Source organism: Dermacentor silvarum, chromosome 3, assembly GCF_013339745.2.
Source record: "Dermacentor silvarum isolate Dsil-2018 chromosome 3, BIME_Dsil_1.4, whole genome shotgun sequence".
Classification (NCBI taxonomy): domain Eukaryota; kingdom Metazoa; phylum Arthropoda; class Arachnida; order Ixodida; family Ixodidae; genus Dermacentor; species Dermacentor silvarum.
The window spans coordinates 42187325-42207637 of NC_051156.1; the positions used below are offsets into that span (position 1 = coordinate 42187325).

At 45.9% G+C, this 20313-nt stretch overlaps 1 protein-coding gene across 1 annotated transcript in view; it reads left to right on the forward strand.

Moving 5' to 3' along the window:
- The window catches only part of LOC125943757 (tissue factor pathway inhibitor-like), a 232556-nt gene that overhangs the window by 211477 nt on the left and 766 nt on the right, over positions 1-20313 (forward strand). The window contains exon 4 of the mRNA XM_049663263.1: positions 10177-10353. Within this exon, the coding sequence (XP_049519220.1) occupies positions 10177-10353 (177 nt within the window). The remainder of the gene's footprint in view (positions 1-10176; positions 10354-20313) is intronic.

The window sequence follows — 20313 nt, forward strand, 5'->3', positions numbered from 1 at the left end:
CAGCAGCCGGTTTGTGCAACTGAAATCAGATGGCGCCACCGGAGTGCCGCGCGTGCTGGACATCTCTGGCCTTGGGCGCGAACGAAACTACCATTGCTCAGTCGCGAAAGCGTAGCCAATGGCGTTTAACAAGCGTAGTTTGTCAATCGTCGAACAATATTCTGCTCCATGTGGAGATTAAGAGGGAAAACGTGTGCTGTGGTCGGATGCAAAAACTGTGATGGCGACATTAAGCAGTGGAACACGTCGGTGTGTGAAATATACGCGCCACAGCTGCATCAAGACTGCCTGTGCCCGAGGCCGTTTTCCATGCACCGATTTCCTCAAGGAGAGAAAAACAAGCTCACCCGACAATGCTGGATAGCGAACCTACAGAGAAAGAACTTCAATCCAGGCACATCGGCAAGAGTAAGTGGCAGATCATAGTACCGAATAAGCGAACGCGCTCAGGTTGCAGAATAGTGTATAAACTTTTCCCATCTTGCGCTTGATGTACATTAAGGTCACCGTGCGTTGTTTCCGTGGCAGAACACAAGCATTAGCGATATCGTATTGGAACAGTCACCTGCTATCAGTGATGTTTATCGTTAAGCGAAATTACACGCCACGTGCGTGAAATATATGCGCCGGGATCGGTGCCAATTAAGGCGTACTAGTTGTCGCGGTGAGAACTCCTGCAGATAAATTGGAAAAGTGCTATCTGAATCGCATTTTTAGATCGTTAAGCTTGACGAATTCCTGCCTGCGCGTCTGATTTTACATATGTTGGTTTCGCTGCTGTATCGCAGGCACGGTGTGATCAGAACGTAGACCTGACGTTGTTTGTGGCCAGCAACAGGTGCGCGAAAGCTAGCTGTGTTGACGCTGTAGGACAAAATTATTGTTTCAAAGAAGGCTAGAAGCGTTGCTTGCGTGTTTATTGTAAAGTGATATACAATAATGTCACAATTTCGTGATGTCAGGAGAAAGCATGAAAATACAAGTAAATAATTTCAAACTCACCAGTTTGACATTATTTGATTAGCTGCGTTTTAAAGTAGTGGTAACTACAAATCAGCTGTTTCCTTCTGCCTTGTGTCTTTCAGGGTTCCCCCAAAGCGCATGCTGAATATATATATATATATATATATATATATATATATATATATATATATATAATTTACTTTAATTTTCATAGCCTCTTTTGACATCGCGAAATCGTGACATTATTTGACACTCTGGAATTATGACATTATTTGTGATTATGGAAAAGACATTGGCAGCACATTGCACTATTGCCTTTTTTGTCACATTTGTGGCAGTTTGCAATAAGAACTGCATGCGTTACCCATGTGCGTGCTTTTTATTTATGTGGACTCCTTTATTATTATGTTCAAATAAAAGCAAACCATTGTAAATATTCCATGAATCACCCTTTTCTTTCAGGTATGATCTATTCACTTTGTTGATGGGCATCCAACCAAGGACTTTCCCTACCCAACACTGCAGCTTGGAACACAGCTTTATGCTGCAGATGCCATCCTTGGATTGACACAAAGCTTTCCCAACATTGCCACTGTCAAAAAGGTTGATGCCCTCTGCAAACCCCCTGTAGTTCTGTGCAGGCTTCCCATCTTGGTCGATTGCCTTGACTATGTAGTCGTAGACAACTGACAAAGGGGAGAAACATTTGTATGTACTGCGGTAATAAAAAAATGGCAATGAAAGAAAGCTGATTTTTTATTTACTCCTCAAGACATCTTCAGATGTTTAAAAGAACTAAAATAACACGATAGATACAGTTTGATATTAAACTGATCGTTTGGATTTATAAATTATAGTTCTGGAGTTTCAATAGCCCCGTTTACATGAATTCGACAGTAGCGCATCGCATTTCTAAGCGCATTTGGGAAAGGCGATGCGACGCCGTTTACATGTAGAGTATTAACTGTCACGAGAACGTAGCGCCACATGGTGTCGTATGAGGTAAGTGCAGCCCACTTCCGGCGTAACTGGTTTCCGGTAGTGGGCCGAGTGCGTAAAGGAAACGCGAGTTGACACTTACTCGTGTTGCGAAGTCCGAGCGGCCGCGAAGGTTCCATGGATGGTGCCGTGCCAAGTGCCGAGTGGAGGAGATATTCAGAGAGATCAGAAAAACGGTTTTATATACAAACGTACATATTTTACAAGGTGGACTCCATGATATGGGAGCCGTCTACATGCTAACATCTTTGCAAGTTCTAGCGTTTACATCTCCGAGCGTCTCAAAACACTCGATCAAGTCGCGCTTTTTATCGCTTTCGTTTCCCCCTTTCACTCGACGAGGAAATGCAGTTTGGCTCTTCTTAGCCAAAGACCATCTTCGACCAGTTCGTCATATCCCACTCATGATGTGCCATCGTTACCCGCCGGGCTCCGCCTCCAATCTTGCCTGATCGCCCCCGCACACAGGCAACGGTTGACACCTTGGGAACCAACCGGTGATGTCGTTCCCACGGGAATGCTTGACGCTGGTCCCTTGCAAGAATTAGTCGACTCTCCGTGGCGGTCAGTTCGCGGAAGCCACCATTTCCAGGGAGAGCGGTGGCTGTTGTCTCAGAAGGCGCTCCAGGTTGGCGCGTCACAGTTGGCGCCGGGCGTCGTCATAGCTCGGGCGGGCGCTGGTGCTTCACGAAACACACCGAGAGCGACGTTGTCGTTTTAGCTACTCACGAGGCCGATGACCCATTGCAGTCGGGGGGCTAAATGCACATCCATCAGTCCCAGGTGACTGACGGTGACACTTCCCGGCCGCGAGAAACGACAAGCGTGAAGAGCACTTGATATGTTCACGTCTGTCGATGAGGCCTCCTTTACAAAACCGAAGGACCGCCGCACACAACACTCGCGAGCAACAGGACCGTGCGACGCACCTGCTTTTTTCAGCCGCCATGTTTGTTTTGATGCCTCGCAGTGCGGCAGCGGCCGCGCCGCTGGTTGGTTGGCTGGTTGAAATTAGACTGTACTAGGGAATTGTCGAGTCAGCCGAACGGCGCTCTGGCGCTGAGGCGCCGCGTGTGGAAAAATAGTGCGAGGGCACTGCGAGCGAACTGGATTGGGGCGGAGACGCGCTCCGCGGCATAATCAACGTACTTTCGTTGCGAGCGCCGAGGCCGATTGCGCATAGTACGCTCTTAAAATAGTGCTTTATTTCAACTGTAAATGTATGTTTACACCATAGAGTTTCTAAATAAAAAACCTAGAGGGAAAAGTGGCGCTAGTGTCTACGGGGGTTCTCCTGAACGTCGCCTCAACCTACATGGGAATGATGGGAAGTACAGGCTTCGGATTGACTTCTGTCTTGAAACTGGTGGCGTTTGCATGCGGCGCAGTAAACGAAGCTGTATTAAAACATTTTCGTGCAAAAATTAATTTTATTTATGTTGTGTTTTATATAATGCATAATACATTGAATAAAGTTTGTATGACTTTGAGATTGAAGCATGGTTTACCACCAGGGTATGCATCGTTCTGCCTGATTTAGCGCCATTGAATAACTATTTATTTACTTTCACAACAGCAATAACAACCATGCATGTGCTTATATAAAAAATACTCATCAAATATTTGTGGGAATAAAAATTTTGTATTATGAGAAAAGTGTTGCGCCTTTGAGAGACGCCTGCTCGCTGCGACGCTGCGAGCAGGCGTCGCAGCGAGCAGGCTACGACGCCTGCTCGCTGCGAACGCGGGGAAAGTGAACTTTTCTCGCAGACGCACTTGCGTCTGCGCAGACGCACTTGCGAACTCTCTCGCTCTTTCGAAAGGCTGCATCGGCTGTCACGATTGATGAACGTCTTCGAGTACTTTTAAACACATCTGCTGCAGTGCTATCTTGGACGCTTGTGGCCTCTTACGAGCATGCTTCACTATATTTTATGTTGACGTACCGCTTCTTCTGAAGTGCGCGCCAGCAACTGTTATGTCGTGGCTTTGCGCTTACCCGTTTTGCGACAGCAGACTACAGCCAGGAAGCAGCAACCTTTCCTACCACAAGTAAGTTTGTGTTCTACGGATTGTAGCAACTGCGCTTGGGGCAAAACTAGCGAAACCAAAACTGACAAAAAAATACCTGTAGACTAGTTCGCCAGTCAACAGAATACCAATCCGTAGCCTGTACTTCCCATCATTCCCATGATAGTTGAACGATCGCAGCGCCACATTGCCCTCTAGTTATAGTAATATGAAACTCTATGGTTTACACCATTTTGCCAAACATATATATTTGAGCCACGGATTATATAACGCGACGTCTTCAATTTTGCTGTCGTTGTCAAGCGCGTCGTCTGCTAGCGAGCGCGCGTTCGCTACGCGGACGCTGGCGGACGCCCAGTTTTTCTCGCAGAACCTCTGTGCAGTACATTTTTTTAATGTTTTAGTTGCTTCGGTGCGCCCATGACCCCTTACGGCATGTACCAAGTGTAGTTTTAGCCCGGTGAACTGCTGTTTTTACCACTGTCTTCCAAAAGTAACTGGTATCTGTGCAACATGAAGCTACGTAAGAAAATTTTATTATTGATATCGTGTCATTTTACACGCGCTTCTTGTTGGTGGATATTGATCAAGGGACAATAATCGAACAAAACAATATTAGAGTGAAATAAACCAGGTTTATTAACTGCGTGGCGCGAAGAAATAACAAATATTATAAATGCAATAATTGAAAAAAGTGAGAACTCCCGGCCGGAATAAGCGCACGTGTTTGCAGTAACAAACACACTTATTAGTGAATACTAGAAATAAAACTCTCATTCGTAGAAATAATATTCATAGCAGGCAAAACCATCGTGTGTGTGCGCGTGCGCGCGCGCGCGCGCGCGTGTGTGTGTGTGTGTGTGTGTGTGTGTGTGTGTGTTTGTGTGTGTGTTTGTGTGTGTGTGTTTGTGTGTGTGTGCTAGTGACATACTGTACGACGCCGAATAGTCATTTCCGTTCGAATGCAACGCATGCCACCACTCTTGAAATCTCAAAGGTGAGTGACTGCATGCAAGTGCGGACTGTTATTCCGAATGATTTCGCTGCCGGAGAGTCGTGGCTGTTGCGCAGGGGCGCAGTTCCTGAGAGAATTAACGGACTGGAGGGCCAGTCTCACCATGTTTGCAGCCCATTAAAACTGAGTGCCCCACGTGGTACCACACTTATCTTCTTCAACGAACGCAACAGATCTGCACATATCTCTACGTGTATGTGAGACATGCCGTAAGATATGGTCGTCATGATAGTGCACGGGATAACTGAACGCAGGTGTTTATAATCTACAAGCTGCAGAGTTGAGCGGTCATACATTTGGGAACGGCATTACATTTACGCATGAAATATAGGGTGAGCGTAACATGTTTTTCTGGGATAACAGGCTCGAGAATAATTTATGTTGTTTACACACGCAGAAATAAGCCGAAGAACACAGCCACCGGCTTCTTTCTTTTTCTTTTTTTTTAATATAAGCAAATTCTTGGGTTTTACGTGGCAAAACCACCATATGATTATGAGGCACCCGGTTTAGTTTTTGCCACCTGTGGTTCTTCAACGCGAACCTAAATAGAAGTACACAAGTCTTTTTCCATTTCGTTCCCATCGAATTCCACGACCTGGATTGAACCCGCGAGCTCCAGTTTAGCAGCGCAAAGTCGTATCCACGATATAGGCACTAATTGGGCTACCGCGCAGGCTTTCTTTTCTTTTTTTTTTCTTTTTTGAAGTATTGACTAGAAAAAAAATTCCACGTTCGGCTTACGGCCAAAGATTAGCATATAGAATGGCTAACTAAAACCGCTTTCGGCGTGCAAGGCCCGACTGCAATAAATTTGACCCCGTACCAATTACTCCACTTTCCGTTAGGCGAGAAAGGCGGTAACTTGATTGGAATGTTGCACTGCAGTTTACTTTTTTTTTAAATCTATACCAATGAGTCCCGTAAATCTAAGTACAAGGCGCGCGATTGGGCAGATATGCTTTACTTGTTTGAAGCGGCAAGCAGGAAGGTTACATATGTTGCAATTGCTTCGTCTGCTTTTCGCAAGACCTACTGATAGAAAACTATATGCGCAACAATACACACGAGAGATACATGCTGCTTGAAGAACGAGAAAAACAATTTTTTTTCTCCAAAGGGAACCGTACAATAATATAGTAGAATGAAAGCCGACACTGCGGCCGCAATGCACGCGCAATCACCGAGCGGCATTAGAAATTAATAAAAAATAAATAAATAAAGAGAAAGGAAAGGAATTTATTCTTAAGGCATAAATACATATCATATGCATTTATGAACCCCATTTGATCGGTCTGAACGCAAATACCAGCGCGCGCAGTAGTACGAATGACCCTGCCGAGCAGTATCGCCAGCAGTTTCCAACGGCGCCACCTTAATGCGGCCCAATCCACTTCGACCGCAGCGCCGCCCCAATATTTTCCCACGTTGGGCGCCTCACTGCAAAGCATACGCCGCCCCAGCCGCTCGTCCCACTCGACCATATTCTAGTACACTCTAGTTGAAATCCCGCAGCGAATGCTTTCCCATAATTCCTGATGCGATACGCTTCTGTTTACATGCGCCGTTGAAATGCGCATTCTCCATCTCAAACTACCCTTGTTTGGCGCATTGAATGCGATACGCCTTCCTAGCGAATTACCTCGTTTACATGAGATGCGATACGCTTGAAAGCTGATACGATACGCTTCTGTCGTAATCGTGTAAACGCCGCTATTAATTAATACATATTTGATTACTAAGCTGGTGATGGTCTCGTATGAAGAGTTTGAAAAGTTGAAACGAGAGCTCTCATTTATAAGACGCTTGAGTTGTAGCCAAAGTTATGCCCCAGTCACATGACCACTTTCGATCGCGATCGAGCCTCGATCCGGCTCGGACTTTCGATCGCGATCGAAAATGATCGCTACTACACAGTCCAACGATCAGGGTCGTGTTGTTTGGGCTCGAACGCTTTAAGTGTAACTAAGTCCGAAGCAATTAATAAACGTGCCTAATAGGTAGTAAAGGTACAAATCAATTTACAGAAAAATTACTGTTTCATTCGGTATTTTAGGTAAACGACGTGCCACGTCCGCCGATTCTGATCGTCTGCAAATCTCAGAACTACGTGCATGGCGTCGACACAGCACACAGAGATTTTCAAAATTATACGTGCATAAAAAATCATTTTTTCGCATTGTCGTTAAAATGGCTTTTTTAGAGGGTTATTTCTTCGGATCTCTTTCTTTCTCGTTATACCTCGTTTTCTGTCACACTGAGCTAGAAGCTGCTTACGTCGGTCTCCGATCGAAATCGGACACTTCGATTACGATTTGCGGATCACGACCGACAGGATTCGGATCCAGGCTCAATTGCGATCGAACGTGCCGGTGTGACAGGGGTTTTACTATGAAACAACACCCGTTCGGGGGCATTCAGTTAGTACATTCAACGAACACAATCTGCAGCTCTGAAGTCAACTACGCGAAACTATTGCGTGCCCGCCGCACTGGCGAATTCTGCAGAGATCAGTGCACCAGTATCGAGGCAAACGCTTACCTCAACGTATGTGGGAAGCTAAAATACCAGCGAGCGAGATGTCAACAAACAAGCGGACACGGATTTTTCACTCGGCGCTCAAGTATACACATTCGAGGCCGTCAAGCAAAGCGCGAGATGCTGGGCAACCACTTCAAACAGCTCAGATCGTAGCTTAAGTACACCGCACTAACCACAAAAAGAAAAAGAACTAGCAACTGACGTGAACGCCGCACAAGAAGCCTCCATGAGCTCGAATCGCTCGGCGCGAACGAGCGACGCGCATGCACGATGATTGAGCGCCAGAGCGCTCCGGCGCGAGCACATACAACGTTAAAATGACAAACAATGATTCACTTACATGATCGTTGAACCATGGGCCAGAGCTTTGTGTCGTCGATCCAGCCGCTGTCATCGGTGGACCCGAAACAACGCCGCTTGCCACACCGTCGCCCACGACTACAGCAGTACGGCTGCTTCGCTGGCCTTGAACCCAAGGCCAGTCATGCCGGCGCAATCACGTGATCAAACATGGCCACGCCCGCGCGCCGCTGCTGAAAACCGTCTATATATCGCCCCCTGTTCTACTATGGACCCGTCTACTACCACTGAGACGGAGCTTCCTTCTCCGCCAAGGGCGGCGTCTGTGAAGGCAACCGTCTCGGATGGCATCCTGCTTAGCTTTTTTTTTCCAAGTGTTTGGCTCTGTGCTGGCGTCTTTCCTGATCGTGTTGTGGGTGCATGTTCTTAGGTATCGGTGCCACCGTGAGAGCTTTCCTAGTTTTGGAGTCAATGTGGAACGTCTGGTATTTAGTACCTCTGTTCGCTTGTAGTCCTACCCAGTTTAGAATCTGCTGTCCTGTCTCGGTTAGACTCAGGCGTTCGAGTTGTGCCGTTCTCATCGCTTCCGCTAACTCCTGCCATGTGTTATGCACCCCCATTCCCTCTAGTACCTCAGTTGAGGTCGAGATTGGTAGTCCCAGTGCACGTTTCGTACATTTACTTATTATTACGTCTAACTTGTTTGTTTCTGCCCGCGCTGCACCCGTCGCCCGGCTGCCCGTGGTGCGAGCACGAACGGGCTGATATGGCCCATATACTTTGGGAATGTCAACGCCCTGAAGAAGAAGGACCAAGAGGAAGGGGGAAGATAACAGCAGGACCTTCTGAAGCGGGGCGCCTCGCTGAGAGATGGCAAGCCGCCCTCCAAGGCACCCGAGGACCAGGAGTGGGCCGTCCAGCGGGCCAGGGCCATTGCCGAGGATCTCGAAAGATTTTTCTCCGGCGATGGACCCCTGGCAACCTAGCCCCGGGCACCAACAGCCTTAACCGCTGGACAAATAAAGTTTATTCCTATCCTATCCTGCTTTTTTGATGCTAGAATTAAATGGGGTTGAGTAGCAGATCCGACTCAAGATGAAGGCCTGGACCAGCCTTAACTTGTTCTTCTCCTTTATCCCTCTGCCTCTGGCCGACATTCTTCTAACGATGCTTAACACTTGGTTTGCGTGCGCGTCTAGTTTAGCTATAGTCATGTGGTTGTTTCCTGTTTTGCTTCTGAGCATGCCCAGAATTCGGATCTCATCTACTTCCGGAATTTCTTTCCCGTCTAAGTCTATCGAGATTCTGGGAGGAGATGCGTTGTCTGTCCTCGTCCTGGGCTGCAGACATCGTAGGCGGACGGCAATAGCTTCAAGACGGACAAATAAGACCATACAACGGAGACGGTGAAGAAGCATGGCGAAGTAAATGCAAACTCGTGAAAGCTTGGTGGAAGAGATGACCTCACGAATATCTCAAGGAAATAGGAGCTACTGTCAAAGCCAAGACATGACAAGTGAAACCATCTTCGGCGATGTGGTTTTAATTGAACACCGGGCTCCAAGAAGATTTTGGAAAATGTGCCGAATTGAAAAATGTTACCCTGGACGCGACGGAATAAGAGTTGCCTACTTCGGGCAAGCAACAAAGAGTTTCTCAGAAGATATGTGAACAATATATACCCACTTGAAGAGTGCTTCAAATAGCCCGCCAAAGCTTATCTCAGTGCAAGTTGTGCGGGCGGGAGCCTGTAAAATATCATCATCACGACACTCGAAGATGAACAGCAAAGGGACGGCTCCTTGGCGTGAGCTCGTGCTACTTCACTTCTTCAATAAACCATTCATGTTCATAGCAGTCATCGGTCTCGATCGTTTTAACACCGGGTGTATGTTTGCACAATGCCCGTCGACTTTTCTAACTGTACGATATTCAGGAATGCCTGACATTTTTCGGAGTAAAAATTTAACTGTCCTTGCACGTGACCAAGCCCTGACCTTGCACATGGCTTGGAAAATAAATTATTCGCACTTTTTATTTATTGTCTGTGGATATTTGTATTTTAAGCAAATTTCTAAGTCTCATATCTTAAAACTGAAAATGACAGGGAATAGTCCTGCAATAAATACTTAAATCGGCATATGAGTTCATTTTTTACTGCAGCAATGCGCAAGCATGCACGTTTAAGTAATATATCGCGCATCGTCTTCAACGGCTCAATAGGTTAAATATTCGGAATCGAATTTCTGGTGTAATAATGCATTATTTACTAATTGAACTTCTAGGAAGGTCATTTTTTGTTGCATAACTTACTCCTCACGTTTCAGTGTTGAAATACATGGAAAATCGCGTCAACTGCACTACGCCTCTTCCGAAGATAAAAAATGGCACCATTACGCGGTACTATTACCACAAGCCTACTCGTAAATGCAGAAAAGCCCAAGTTCTGCAAGGTGACCTTTTCTTCCCGTCCATTCGACTCTGCGTACATAAGTGCAATGCAAGTAAGTTGTGGAGTAGTTTTACGCTATAATAACAATCTAGTGATTTGTAACTTCGAAGGTCATACGAACGCTGTGAAAAAAGACGGGCTGCTCATAACATGTCACATTCACATACACGTGTCACCTAAACATCGCAAAAAATTTATGCACATGCTAGAATGTCCATTGTAACTTATTTCCATTGAAAAAAAATGTCGAGTTTTATAGCTTTGTACATTTCCTACATCATTAAAAAAGATGGAAATAGGAAGTCGAACAGCAAATCCTTTATTATACTTCATGCATTACAAGACAACGTAAAAAATTTGGAGTGCTCGAATATTCAAAATTTCTCATAATAATCAAACAATTTTTGCATTCGATTCGTATGTGATTCGAGAATTCGCTGTTCTAAGTTGTCGAGTATTCGTTTCTGTTAGAATGTAAGGGGTAACACTTACCGGGGTCTCGAGGGAGAAGAATCAGTGCAAATAATAGCTATGCCGAACGATTCTCCTCCCGGAGGACCACAAGTTATTTAGCCAAGATACCACTTCTTGAGCAGACGCACAGGGCCCTAACTTCTATGGAATAATTTGCAGTAAGTCGATGGGAGAGCCTCGCAGATGTGTACTATTTTTCCACTCCCTTTTTGCATTATTTCCCAGTTAAACTATTTGCCACGCTCGCACTTATTTTCTTTAATGAACCGAACATCTTGCGTGCATGTGGTGACTTGCTGTTCATCTGTTCTATTATTGTTAGGGTGCACGACGTACAGGAATGTATTTGTTTCTCATTTAGAAGCTCCTCAGTAGAATGCAAGTCACGTTCGATTGGCTATAAATGCGGGACTTTAGAGCAGGGGATGGGTTAACTGCGCACGCATAAAGCCCCTGAAACTTTGTACGAAGTTTGAGGGGTTTTACGCACGAACTTCCCTTCCCCCACCCTTCTGCGAAACTTTGGCCAACCAGAATATCTCGCATAAAACACTTTGTGACTAGGATGGAACACAATTAAGATGGTATTTGTTGCATTTAGGAGAGAAAGCTGAATTCCACCGGCTCCAAGAAGCAGCGTTTTTATTCAACTCGTCAGTATGTTAAACAACCATTTCCAGAAATTTTAAACTGTAAAAAAAAAAAAAACTGAAAAACAAGTTATAAAATGCCAACTCAGAACCAAGCTTTCACTCCATTTTGTTACATTTCATTCATGTACTCTCAATTATTTTCGGTGTTACTGAGTGGAGTGGGGGAAGAACAAGGGGCAAGTAACAATAGCTAATCACATGGCGATAATTTTAACAATGAAAAATATGTGATGGAGACAATGAAGGACGGCAGGTGGTTTCATTTCAAGTTGGTTCTTGTGTGGCACGAATGAAGTGTAATGCTGTTTTGTTGATCACCTCAGTAGGCCGACTTTCAACTAATATTTGTCCAAATAAAGCTAATCAAACTAAGAATGTTTTATTTTAGACTGCTGTTACCGTTATAAAATTTCTGGAGGAGACATACACCAGAGAAGCGACGTCGCAAGCAGGAGTCTCAAACATCTTATGTTTACTTCCTTTTTAAAGCCCTAGCGATACAAGAGAATTCGGAAATTATATTTAAGAAAAATAACATTATTGTGTTTTACGTGGCAGACACACGATATGATTATGAGTCACGCTGTAGAGTAGGGAACTTTGAATTAATTTCGACCACCTGTGGCTCTAACGTGCTGCGCACTGTAAACGAGTTTGTTTTTTTCGCTTCCATGCAGTTGCGGATGTCGTGGCCTGAAATCGCACCCATGACCTCGTGATTAGCAACGCAACGCGATAGCTGCTAAGACATCGCAGCGGGTACAGAATTTTAATGAATAAAGTCTGCAGAGTAATGCATTTAAGCCTCAATACTAGGAAATTTCGCAGACGGAAGGGCATGTTAAAGCTTAGGACGCACTAAACTGTACAATACTAATTTTGAACCGGCAATGGTGAGTGACAAGTTTCTGCGTTATAAGGCAAGCGTGCAGTTAGCATTTACTGTAGCATAGTCAACGTGCCAATTCCATTTGAGGTTTTCTGTAATGTAAACACCGAGGTACCGCAAAATTAACAAGCGTTAAATGTAATCTATGGAAGCAGTAATTATTTACAAGGAAGTAACAGTCATTCATGTCATTCTCATTATTTTACATTTGTTAACAACAAGTATGTTCAGCCATGTTTAAACCAAGTACACTGTTAACGACTTGGCCACCTTAAGAGGGACTCGAGCACCAATATACCCTTCTGCCAAACACATCAGGAAAAATGTGTTGTGAGGGTATTTTGATTACCACAAAAAGCTTATGGTGTTAAAGGCTCACAGAACAATTGTTCTTTGTGCAGGTCAGCACCACGTTCATAACTAGAAGTCGCTAGCCATTGCATCCAGTGTATGTATATATGACGGTTTTACATTAACACTTCTGGGTGATTTTGAGGTGACAACTAGCTGGCTATATCCAAACAAGCAGAATACTTGTTTGGGTATAGCTGGCTAGTAGGTACATGGGTGTAGACAGCTCGAGCGGTGTTCGTCGGCAAATTCGAGGTGCGTGTCTGTTCTGCGTGCAGGGGTTGCTATGTTGTGTGCATAATCGTCAAACTGCTGTTGTGTTGTACCCGTCGCTGCATCACATTGTAAATCACACGAAGCGAACAGAAAGAATTTTGCCGAGCATTTTTTTATACTGGCGGTTATTAGTCGCATCTATCGGTACATGCAATAACTCGCTAATACGTTTTATTGGTTATAAGTCGTTCTAGGTGGCGCTGGCTGGTGGCGCTGCCTTGAATACCATTGGGTAACAATAAATAACGCGTATATGCCTGTATTCTGATCAATGAGTGTAATAACAGTGCCTTCAACCATTTACAGTTAAGATTGTTATGACAGCTGAAAGCAGCCATTGTATGGGTTTTTGACATGCGGAAATGCATTCTTCTTGATTTGTGAGGCTGTTTGTTATAGAAACACTAAAAGACCATAAGGGGGTAAATCAATTTACAGCGTTGGGATATTAAAGGATTGATGTATCGTATGAGCAATATTTCTCTATAAACAACGCAGTTGCCTGCAAGAAATCTTTCTAGATGATGAAAGTGAGCCTGGGAAATAATATTTTCCATGACAAATAAATAAGTACCAGTTTCCCCCGAAAGGCGAAGCATCGATTGCGATAGCAACCTAGTAGACAGCTATACGAAGTAAGGATAGTAGTTTTATCGGCCGTATAAACTTGTAAACATGGGTATACTAACTAAATTAACTAGCATGGTGTCACGCAAGCACAAGCTAACATTAACGCATCTGAGTGTCGATCACGTACTATATATATATATATATATATATATATATATATATATATATATATGGTAAAGGAACAGACACAGAGATAGCACCTGTTCCTGGGCCGGCTGTTCTATATTCTTTCCTCGTCCTCATTTTCTCCTCGTTCGCCCTCTATCCCCCGAGCCCAAGTACATCTCTTCATCGTCACGACAAATATATATATACTCCTAGCTCACAATTTTCTATTTCTCGCTCTATGGCCAAAGCAATTAAATCGACACTCCAGGCAAATTTTTTGCAGTTGTCGCCGCCGTGATGTTCCGTATTAAATCCAACGGCCATATACATGAGCAACCCATACACTTAAGGTGCAGGAAAACGCACGTATCAGTGAGCCGAACATGATGGCGGCTTGATGGGCATTATCTTCCCACGCGCTCAATATTCAGGTTAGTTGTAGGTCACGTAATAAAACGCGAATGGGAAGAAGAGCACTCGTCTTCTCCTCTAACGTTGCTGTAGCTGTCAATGACTGTGCGCGGCTGACGCTTATGCGGCCCGTGTGTCATATCTAATTGTTAGTAATCATTGGTGGTTGCAATGATAAAGGGCGAGTAGGGATGGCTGCTAACTTCATGTGCGCTGCCGGGCTGTCTTGCCGCGCCCCTAGTGTTGCAGAGTTAAGAGACCGAGGTCATTTCAGATCACTTACAGAGGTCGTCTGTAGTGGACATAAAAATAGGCAGACAATGATGATGAATCTAATTTTCGGAGTTGCGGTGAATCGCGCGGCTGTGCGAACCGTTCGCCTCCGCTGCCGGCGTTCTTCATAATGCTTGCGTTGTGAAAGCGAGTGCTCGAGGTCACCCAGAGAGGTATTCACAGGTTTACATGGTCCGTTCTTTACAATATGCTTGTTATTTTAATTTTAGATGAATGTTCACTATAATATATATGACCATTATAACTAACGTATTGACTCGTGTAAGGGCCGCACTTCTCTGTCGCGATTTTGACGGGCCTTTCATAGGACCGGGCCATTTGACCTCATTTTTCCAACTATGAGTGTGAAATCTGCCGTTAACCTCCGCGATCGCCTCCTCTCGACATCCATTAGCGACGTGCAAAAGTACGCTGCGCGATAATTCGCTGTTGAGCCCGATCAGAATCAGCGCACGGAACGCGATTGCTTCTCGGATGGATGTGTTTTGTTTTGTTTTTAAAAATATTGGCTGTCAAGTTGGGGCTGCGGCCCTTACACGGGTGCTGATACTTAAATGGATTTACACGGTAAGAATCTTGCCTTTGTGTAATACTAATACTAATACTGCTTCGGCTTCCCGGCCAAACTGCACTCTTTTTTTAGTACTTTGAGTCTGAGTGCAGGCGCTGCTGCGCATGACTTCAGAACTTTTATTTATGGTTAATTCGAGTGAACGGCTTGGCGTCATTTCGGTTATTGAGAGAATTCTAAATACAAGGTGTTTCAGCGAACGTTTTAAAAATTGTTAAAGGTTGCCCTGTGGCAGATAGCACAATTCTAGTTCATGAGCTCGTCTACTCGAAAAGGCAGACATTACTTGCATAAAAAATTGAAGTGCCAAAACCAGTTCTGATTATGAGGCACGCCGTAGTGGGGGACTCCGGAAATTTGGACGACCCGGGGTTCTATAACGTGCACGTAAAGGTAAGATCAAAAGTGTTCGCTGGTGTTTTACATGGCAGAAAGAACCGGATGTTGCGTTGAAGTATACGCTTTCATTTTTATTTTTTACAGCAAAGCTGTTAAGGGCTCACTCTTCGATGGTTGCGTTGGGCAATAGAAAAAACTCTAATTGGCAGTATGTTGTATGTGCGAGTGAAAGCGCGCAAGGGGCGCGTGCTTTGACGGGCGCAGTAACTGTAAGGGCAGGATGCCCTTACAGTCGGTCAGCCAGCATCGAATCGGCAAGGTAGCATAGTACGACCTTGAATACCCTGCTGGAAGTGCGGGCTGGGAAGAACAGGTCCGTGCTGGAGGCTGAAGGCAAGCCCATGCGGCGAGCCACCATGGTGGCGCGGTGTTGGTTGAGTGCAGTGCATAAACATAGGAGGTGCTCCAGTGATTCGTCTGCCCCGCACTGTGTGTAGGCTGGTGAGTCAGTTCTACCCAGGCGGACGCTGTGGGCGGCTGTCCAGCAGCAGCCAATCCGTAGGCGTAGCAGGTGGGATTTCTCTCTCCTTGTCAGTGCCCCGTCCGACAGCCATCTCGGGGGACTTCGCCTCGCCACGTGTGCGTCGGGGTGACAGCTCAGCAGCAGCCGTTGCAAAGTGGTCCTGGAGTAGTCTGAGGCAATGAATGCCGGGCTGATCGCCGTGTCCATGCCGTGTGCCTCCTTTGCCAAGGCATCTGCCTCTTCATTGCCCGGGATTCCCACGTGTGCAGGGATCCAGTGCAACGAGAGATCGGTGCCACTGGCGCGGAGGGCGTGAAGCTTGGTTACCAAGAGGGCTGCACTAAGGCCAGACCTCTCCGGGAGACACATGGCCTACAGAGCTGCTCTTGAGTCGCAGGCCACTGCCACAGGTACTCCAGGATGGTCTGCTGCCAGCAGATCTGCGGCCAGGTGAAGGCCCGCCATCTCAGCAGCGGTGGAGCCGGCCGAGAAGGAGAGGCGGCAAGTCGATGCCCTGCCGAGCGCAGGGGCACACAGGCTGCAGTAGCTGAGCCGGGGTCGCGGAGGACGGAGCCGTCCGTGAGGACGAGCAGTCTCCGTGCCAGCTCTTCCTCCTGCTTAGAGATGGCCACCTGCACGAGTGTGCAGCGGGAAGAACGACACTTGGAGTGTCCCTCTAGCGAGGTGCAGATGTCGAAGCAAGGGCTTCTCATGTGGTGGTGGGAGTCGCACCGCTGGAGGTTACCTGGCCGACCTATCTGGTAGGTCTCGATCAGGCTCCCCATTCTGGAAGAGGGTCGGCCCGCCAGGCAGGTGAGTTCTCCGTCAGGGACGTGGGCCAGCCTGTCGATGTGCAGCAAGCCACGCTGCTGCTGCAGGAGAGACAAAGGCCACGCTCCCGCCTCTGCAAGCGTTGCTGCTATCTGTGAGGACAGGCGCAGCCCCAGCACGCTCCTGATGAAGCCCCGGTGGAGTTAGGAGGAGGGAATCGAGGCACCCTAAACTTTGCGTGTGCCTGCCCGCTCTCCCACTGCGGCGCATGCTCGCAGCCCTGCCGGCCTCCGCCGCCTGTGCTGCCTCTGACGCCAGCGTTTTGACAGTGGTTGTGTGCGGTCACATAAACAACACGCAGAACTGTTGTCGATGGCGGCGGCGTTTTGCCCCCGTTCGCACCGAACGCGCGCGGCGTTGCTGACGTGTTTATGAAGAACGTGCCAACCTTTGTCGTAGACCCTATGGCGGTGTACCGTAGTGACCATAAGGCCATGGTCCGTCTGGTCACTAAATAAATTAAAACCACCAAATCATATATATTTCTCATACTTTAAGAGTTCAAATAACCAAATACACCATCACATCTTAATAGTCATAATTGGAAATACATAATTCCCATCATAGTACAGCTTCGCTGGTCGTCCATCTCCACGCCAGTGGAAGGCTGACTGGTTTTTTTTTTTTTCTTTTTCGGCGTATGTGTAAATGTGTAGCGGGAATTTGCTGATGCTGGACAGCTGGTCATTCACCAATTTTACTTGGGATTAATAAGGTTATTAAGAAAAAAAAGTGCCAGGGAAACGCGCAGAATTGTGCAATGCGGGCGACTTGCTTCCCTATTGCGACGATGCTGCAGCTGCAACTGCTTCCGATTTAACATAGTATTTAACCTCTCTGTGATTGGCGATGGCTTCCGATCCATACCACGCACCCTAATGATCAATTTGAACTCCCGGTGATGTTTCCCTTTATTTTTGAAGAATAATATTCAATGAAGGAGATTTATGACTTGGCACGGGGTGAAGACACCTTTGCAGAGATCACTGGACTGTGTTAAGCTCGAGGTGGTCCAGAGTTGTGTCGTATAGTGGAATGAAAATTTCGACGATTGTATTGCCTTCATTAGAAATTATTTTCAACGGACATAAGCGATTTTGTCCTACATGAAATTCCCCCCCTGTTTTGCTTGCCTCCTACATGCAACAATGTAATTATTTCGATAGAATTAAAGTCTTTGTTCTCTTTACATTAAGAAAGTTTCCGTGAACACCTCTTTGAAATAAATACTGACATTTACTAACTTTGTTGCCTACTTGAGGTTGTTGCAGTAGTACTGATCCTATGTTTATAAATGTGCTAAAATATTTAAACCCATTTATCAACAGCTTGTACTTTTCAAACTTGACCCTTTTAACCTGCACATTAACGTGCTAAAATTATTTGAATGTTTTTTACGCAACCGCGCTCAGGGATAGTAAAATGAATGGACATTACTCGCAGCCTTGGCCTTTTGAAACAGGCGTCCCTCAAGGCTCAGAGCTTGTTCCTGCATTTTTGTGCGATGACAGTTACATGGAAACTCCAGGTCATAGGCGCGGACTACGGGGAGGAGGGGGGGGGGGGGGGGGGGCCCCGGGGCTAGAGCCGCCTCCGGAGTCTTCCCGAGGGGCAGAGACCCCCCCCCCCCCCCCCCCCCCCTCCGCTCCTAAAGTGTCATTAGCGGAGTTGTATTACCCATATAATTTGAGGATTCTGTTGCGTTGCCACTACATTTTCACTTTTGTTGTGGCTAAAAGCCCACGGCATATGGTTGGCGCGGACGTGCACGAATTTTAATTTTTACTTTCGCTTTATTTCGACAAATCTTGACAATAGGAAGACAAGTGCATTAGAAGCACCAGCGGCGGCTACCTCGTCGGTGGTTTCTCACGTCAACATTTTTAAAATTTCCGCTGACACGCAGACACAATATATTTAAATATATACACAGGACAAAGTTTATTATATTTTGTAAAGAGAAGAAGGTAGCCAACTAAATGGATAGCTATGCCTAGAGAATGAATATGTTGATGTATGTTCACCTCAATTCAAATTACTTCGCGTGCTTTTTTGAGCCTGAAAAATACTTGCAAACTTCGGTGACCCCTTCGGCAGAGTCTTTTGGCAACGGCGTATGAAAGCATGTGATTGACATGTGTCTCATCATTGATTACTTTCCAGTAGGCAATGCCAATAAAAGGAAAAAAATGTCTTCTAATTATTCACAACATTTACGCATTAAAAATGGAAACATCGCCTCTTGCATGCAGAGGCCTTTAATTTTCAACCTTAAAATATTAAGCAGTGGGAGTGATTATATGCAGAAAATACGTATTGTTTCGTGCACTAGCTCTGACGTCATTTATGGGTTTAGGTGTTCTTACTGCTGCTAACAATATATATCGGCTAGGAATGTTGGATTAAACAGACATTGTCCCGACACAGCCAATTACTTCCTTGGTTACAGACTGCAAATAAGACGACTCATGCGTCATCAGCATGTTCAACATACTGCAGCAACAGGTGGAGTAAAATATATTTCAAGCAGAGCATTGAAGACATTGCGTAAAATATAGGCAGTAGCGCTAAACGTCTGCAGTCATCTATATCTCCTAAGGATATAGATAACCATATACCCTGGTCAAATTATTTTCCTTTCGCACAATCCACTATTTAGTAATTTATATTCCGTTTGACTAATAAATCGTTCGTTGATATTTAATGTATTTTCTTGATTTACCTACTGCATGTATGGTCTCATATTTCTCTTAATATAGACAAAAGATGAATTTCTATGTATGGCTTTCATTTCTCATATGCACTTTTACTGCTAACTAACATCTTTTGAAGCAGCTCAGTTCCTTTTCAACTATCTTTCTGTCTATTCTTATTGATACTTCTATCCAAAGCCTATACCTACTTAGTACTTCGCGTCATCTTCGAAAATATTTATACTGTCTTGAAGACACTTGTTTGCCTGTGGGCTCCCTTCCGTTTTATGGCGATAGCAATAATTGGACACTTAGGCGCATTTCTGCCGTCGCCATCGCCGTGAGGTTACGTATAAAGCCTACGGGCGATAAAATTATCGCCGTGCGCCGTATGCCCTATGCGCGAGTGAAAGCGTGCCAGGGTGAGCTGGCGGTCGTGGCTCAGTCTCGGGCACGCAAGCGAACGAAGCGGTAAGCAAGCGCGCTGTTTCCCAGTCGCGTGCAACGCTCCAGAGGGAGTGTAGGAAGGAGGAGGGGGGAGGCGTTTTACTCCGCCCTGCTCGTTCGACCGCGCGCGCCCGCCGGACAGCAAGGCTCCTGTGGGAGGGTAGGCCGCATACTACGCCGCGCACTCCCGCCCGGGTGGCTGTATCTTGAAAGTCATTTGCGCGAGGGCCAAGCACTTCCTCCCTGCGCTCTGTTTTCGGGACGAAGGTCAGATCGTTAGCTTCTGCCGCCACGCTTACTCACCACAGCGTTTTGACAGCGACTTTCCGCGGTCATCGTTGAGATGCCTTCATGTTTACTTGTGTGCGCGTGACACCATGTTTGTGAATTTAGTTAGTATGCCTGTGTATACAAGTTTATGTGGCCGTCAAACTACTGTCCTTAATTCGTATAGCCATCCAGTTGTTTGATCGATGCTTCGAGTTTCAGGACAAACTGCGACTTTTTGTATTAGTTTTTTGA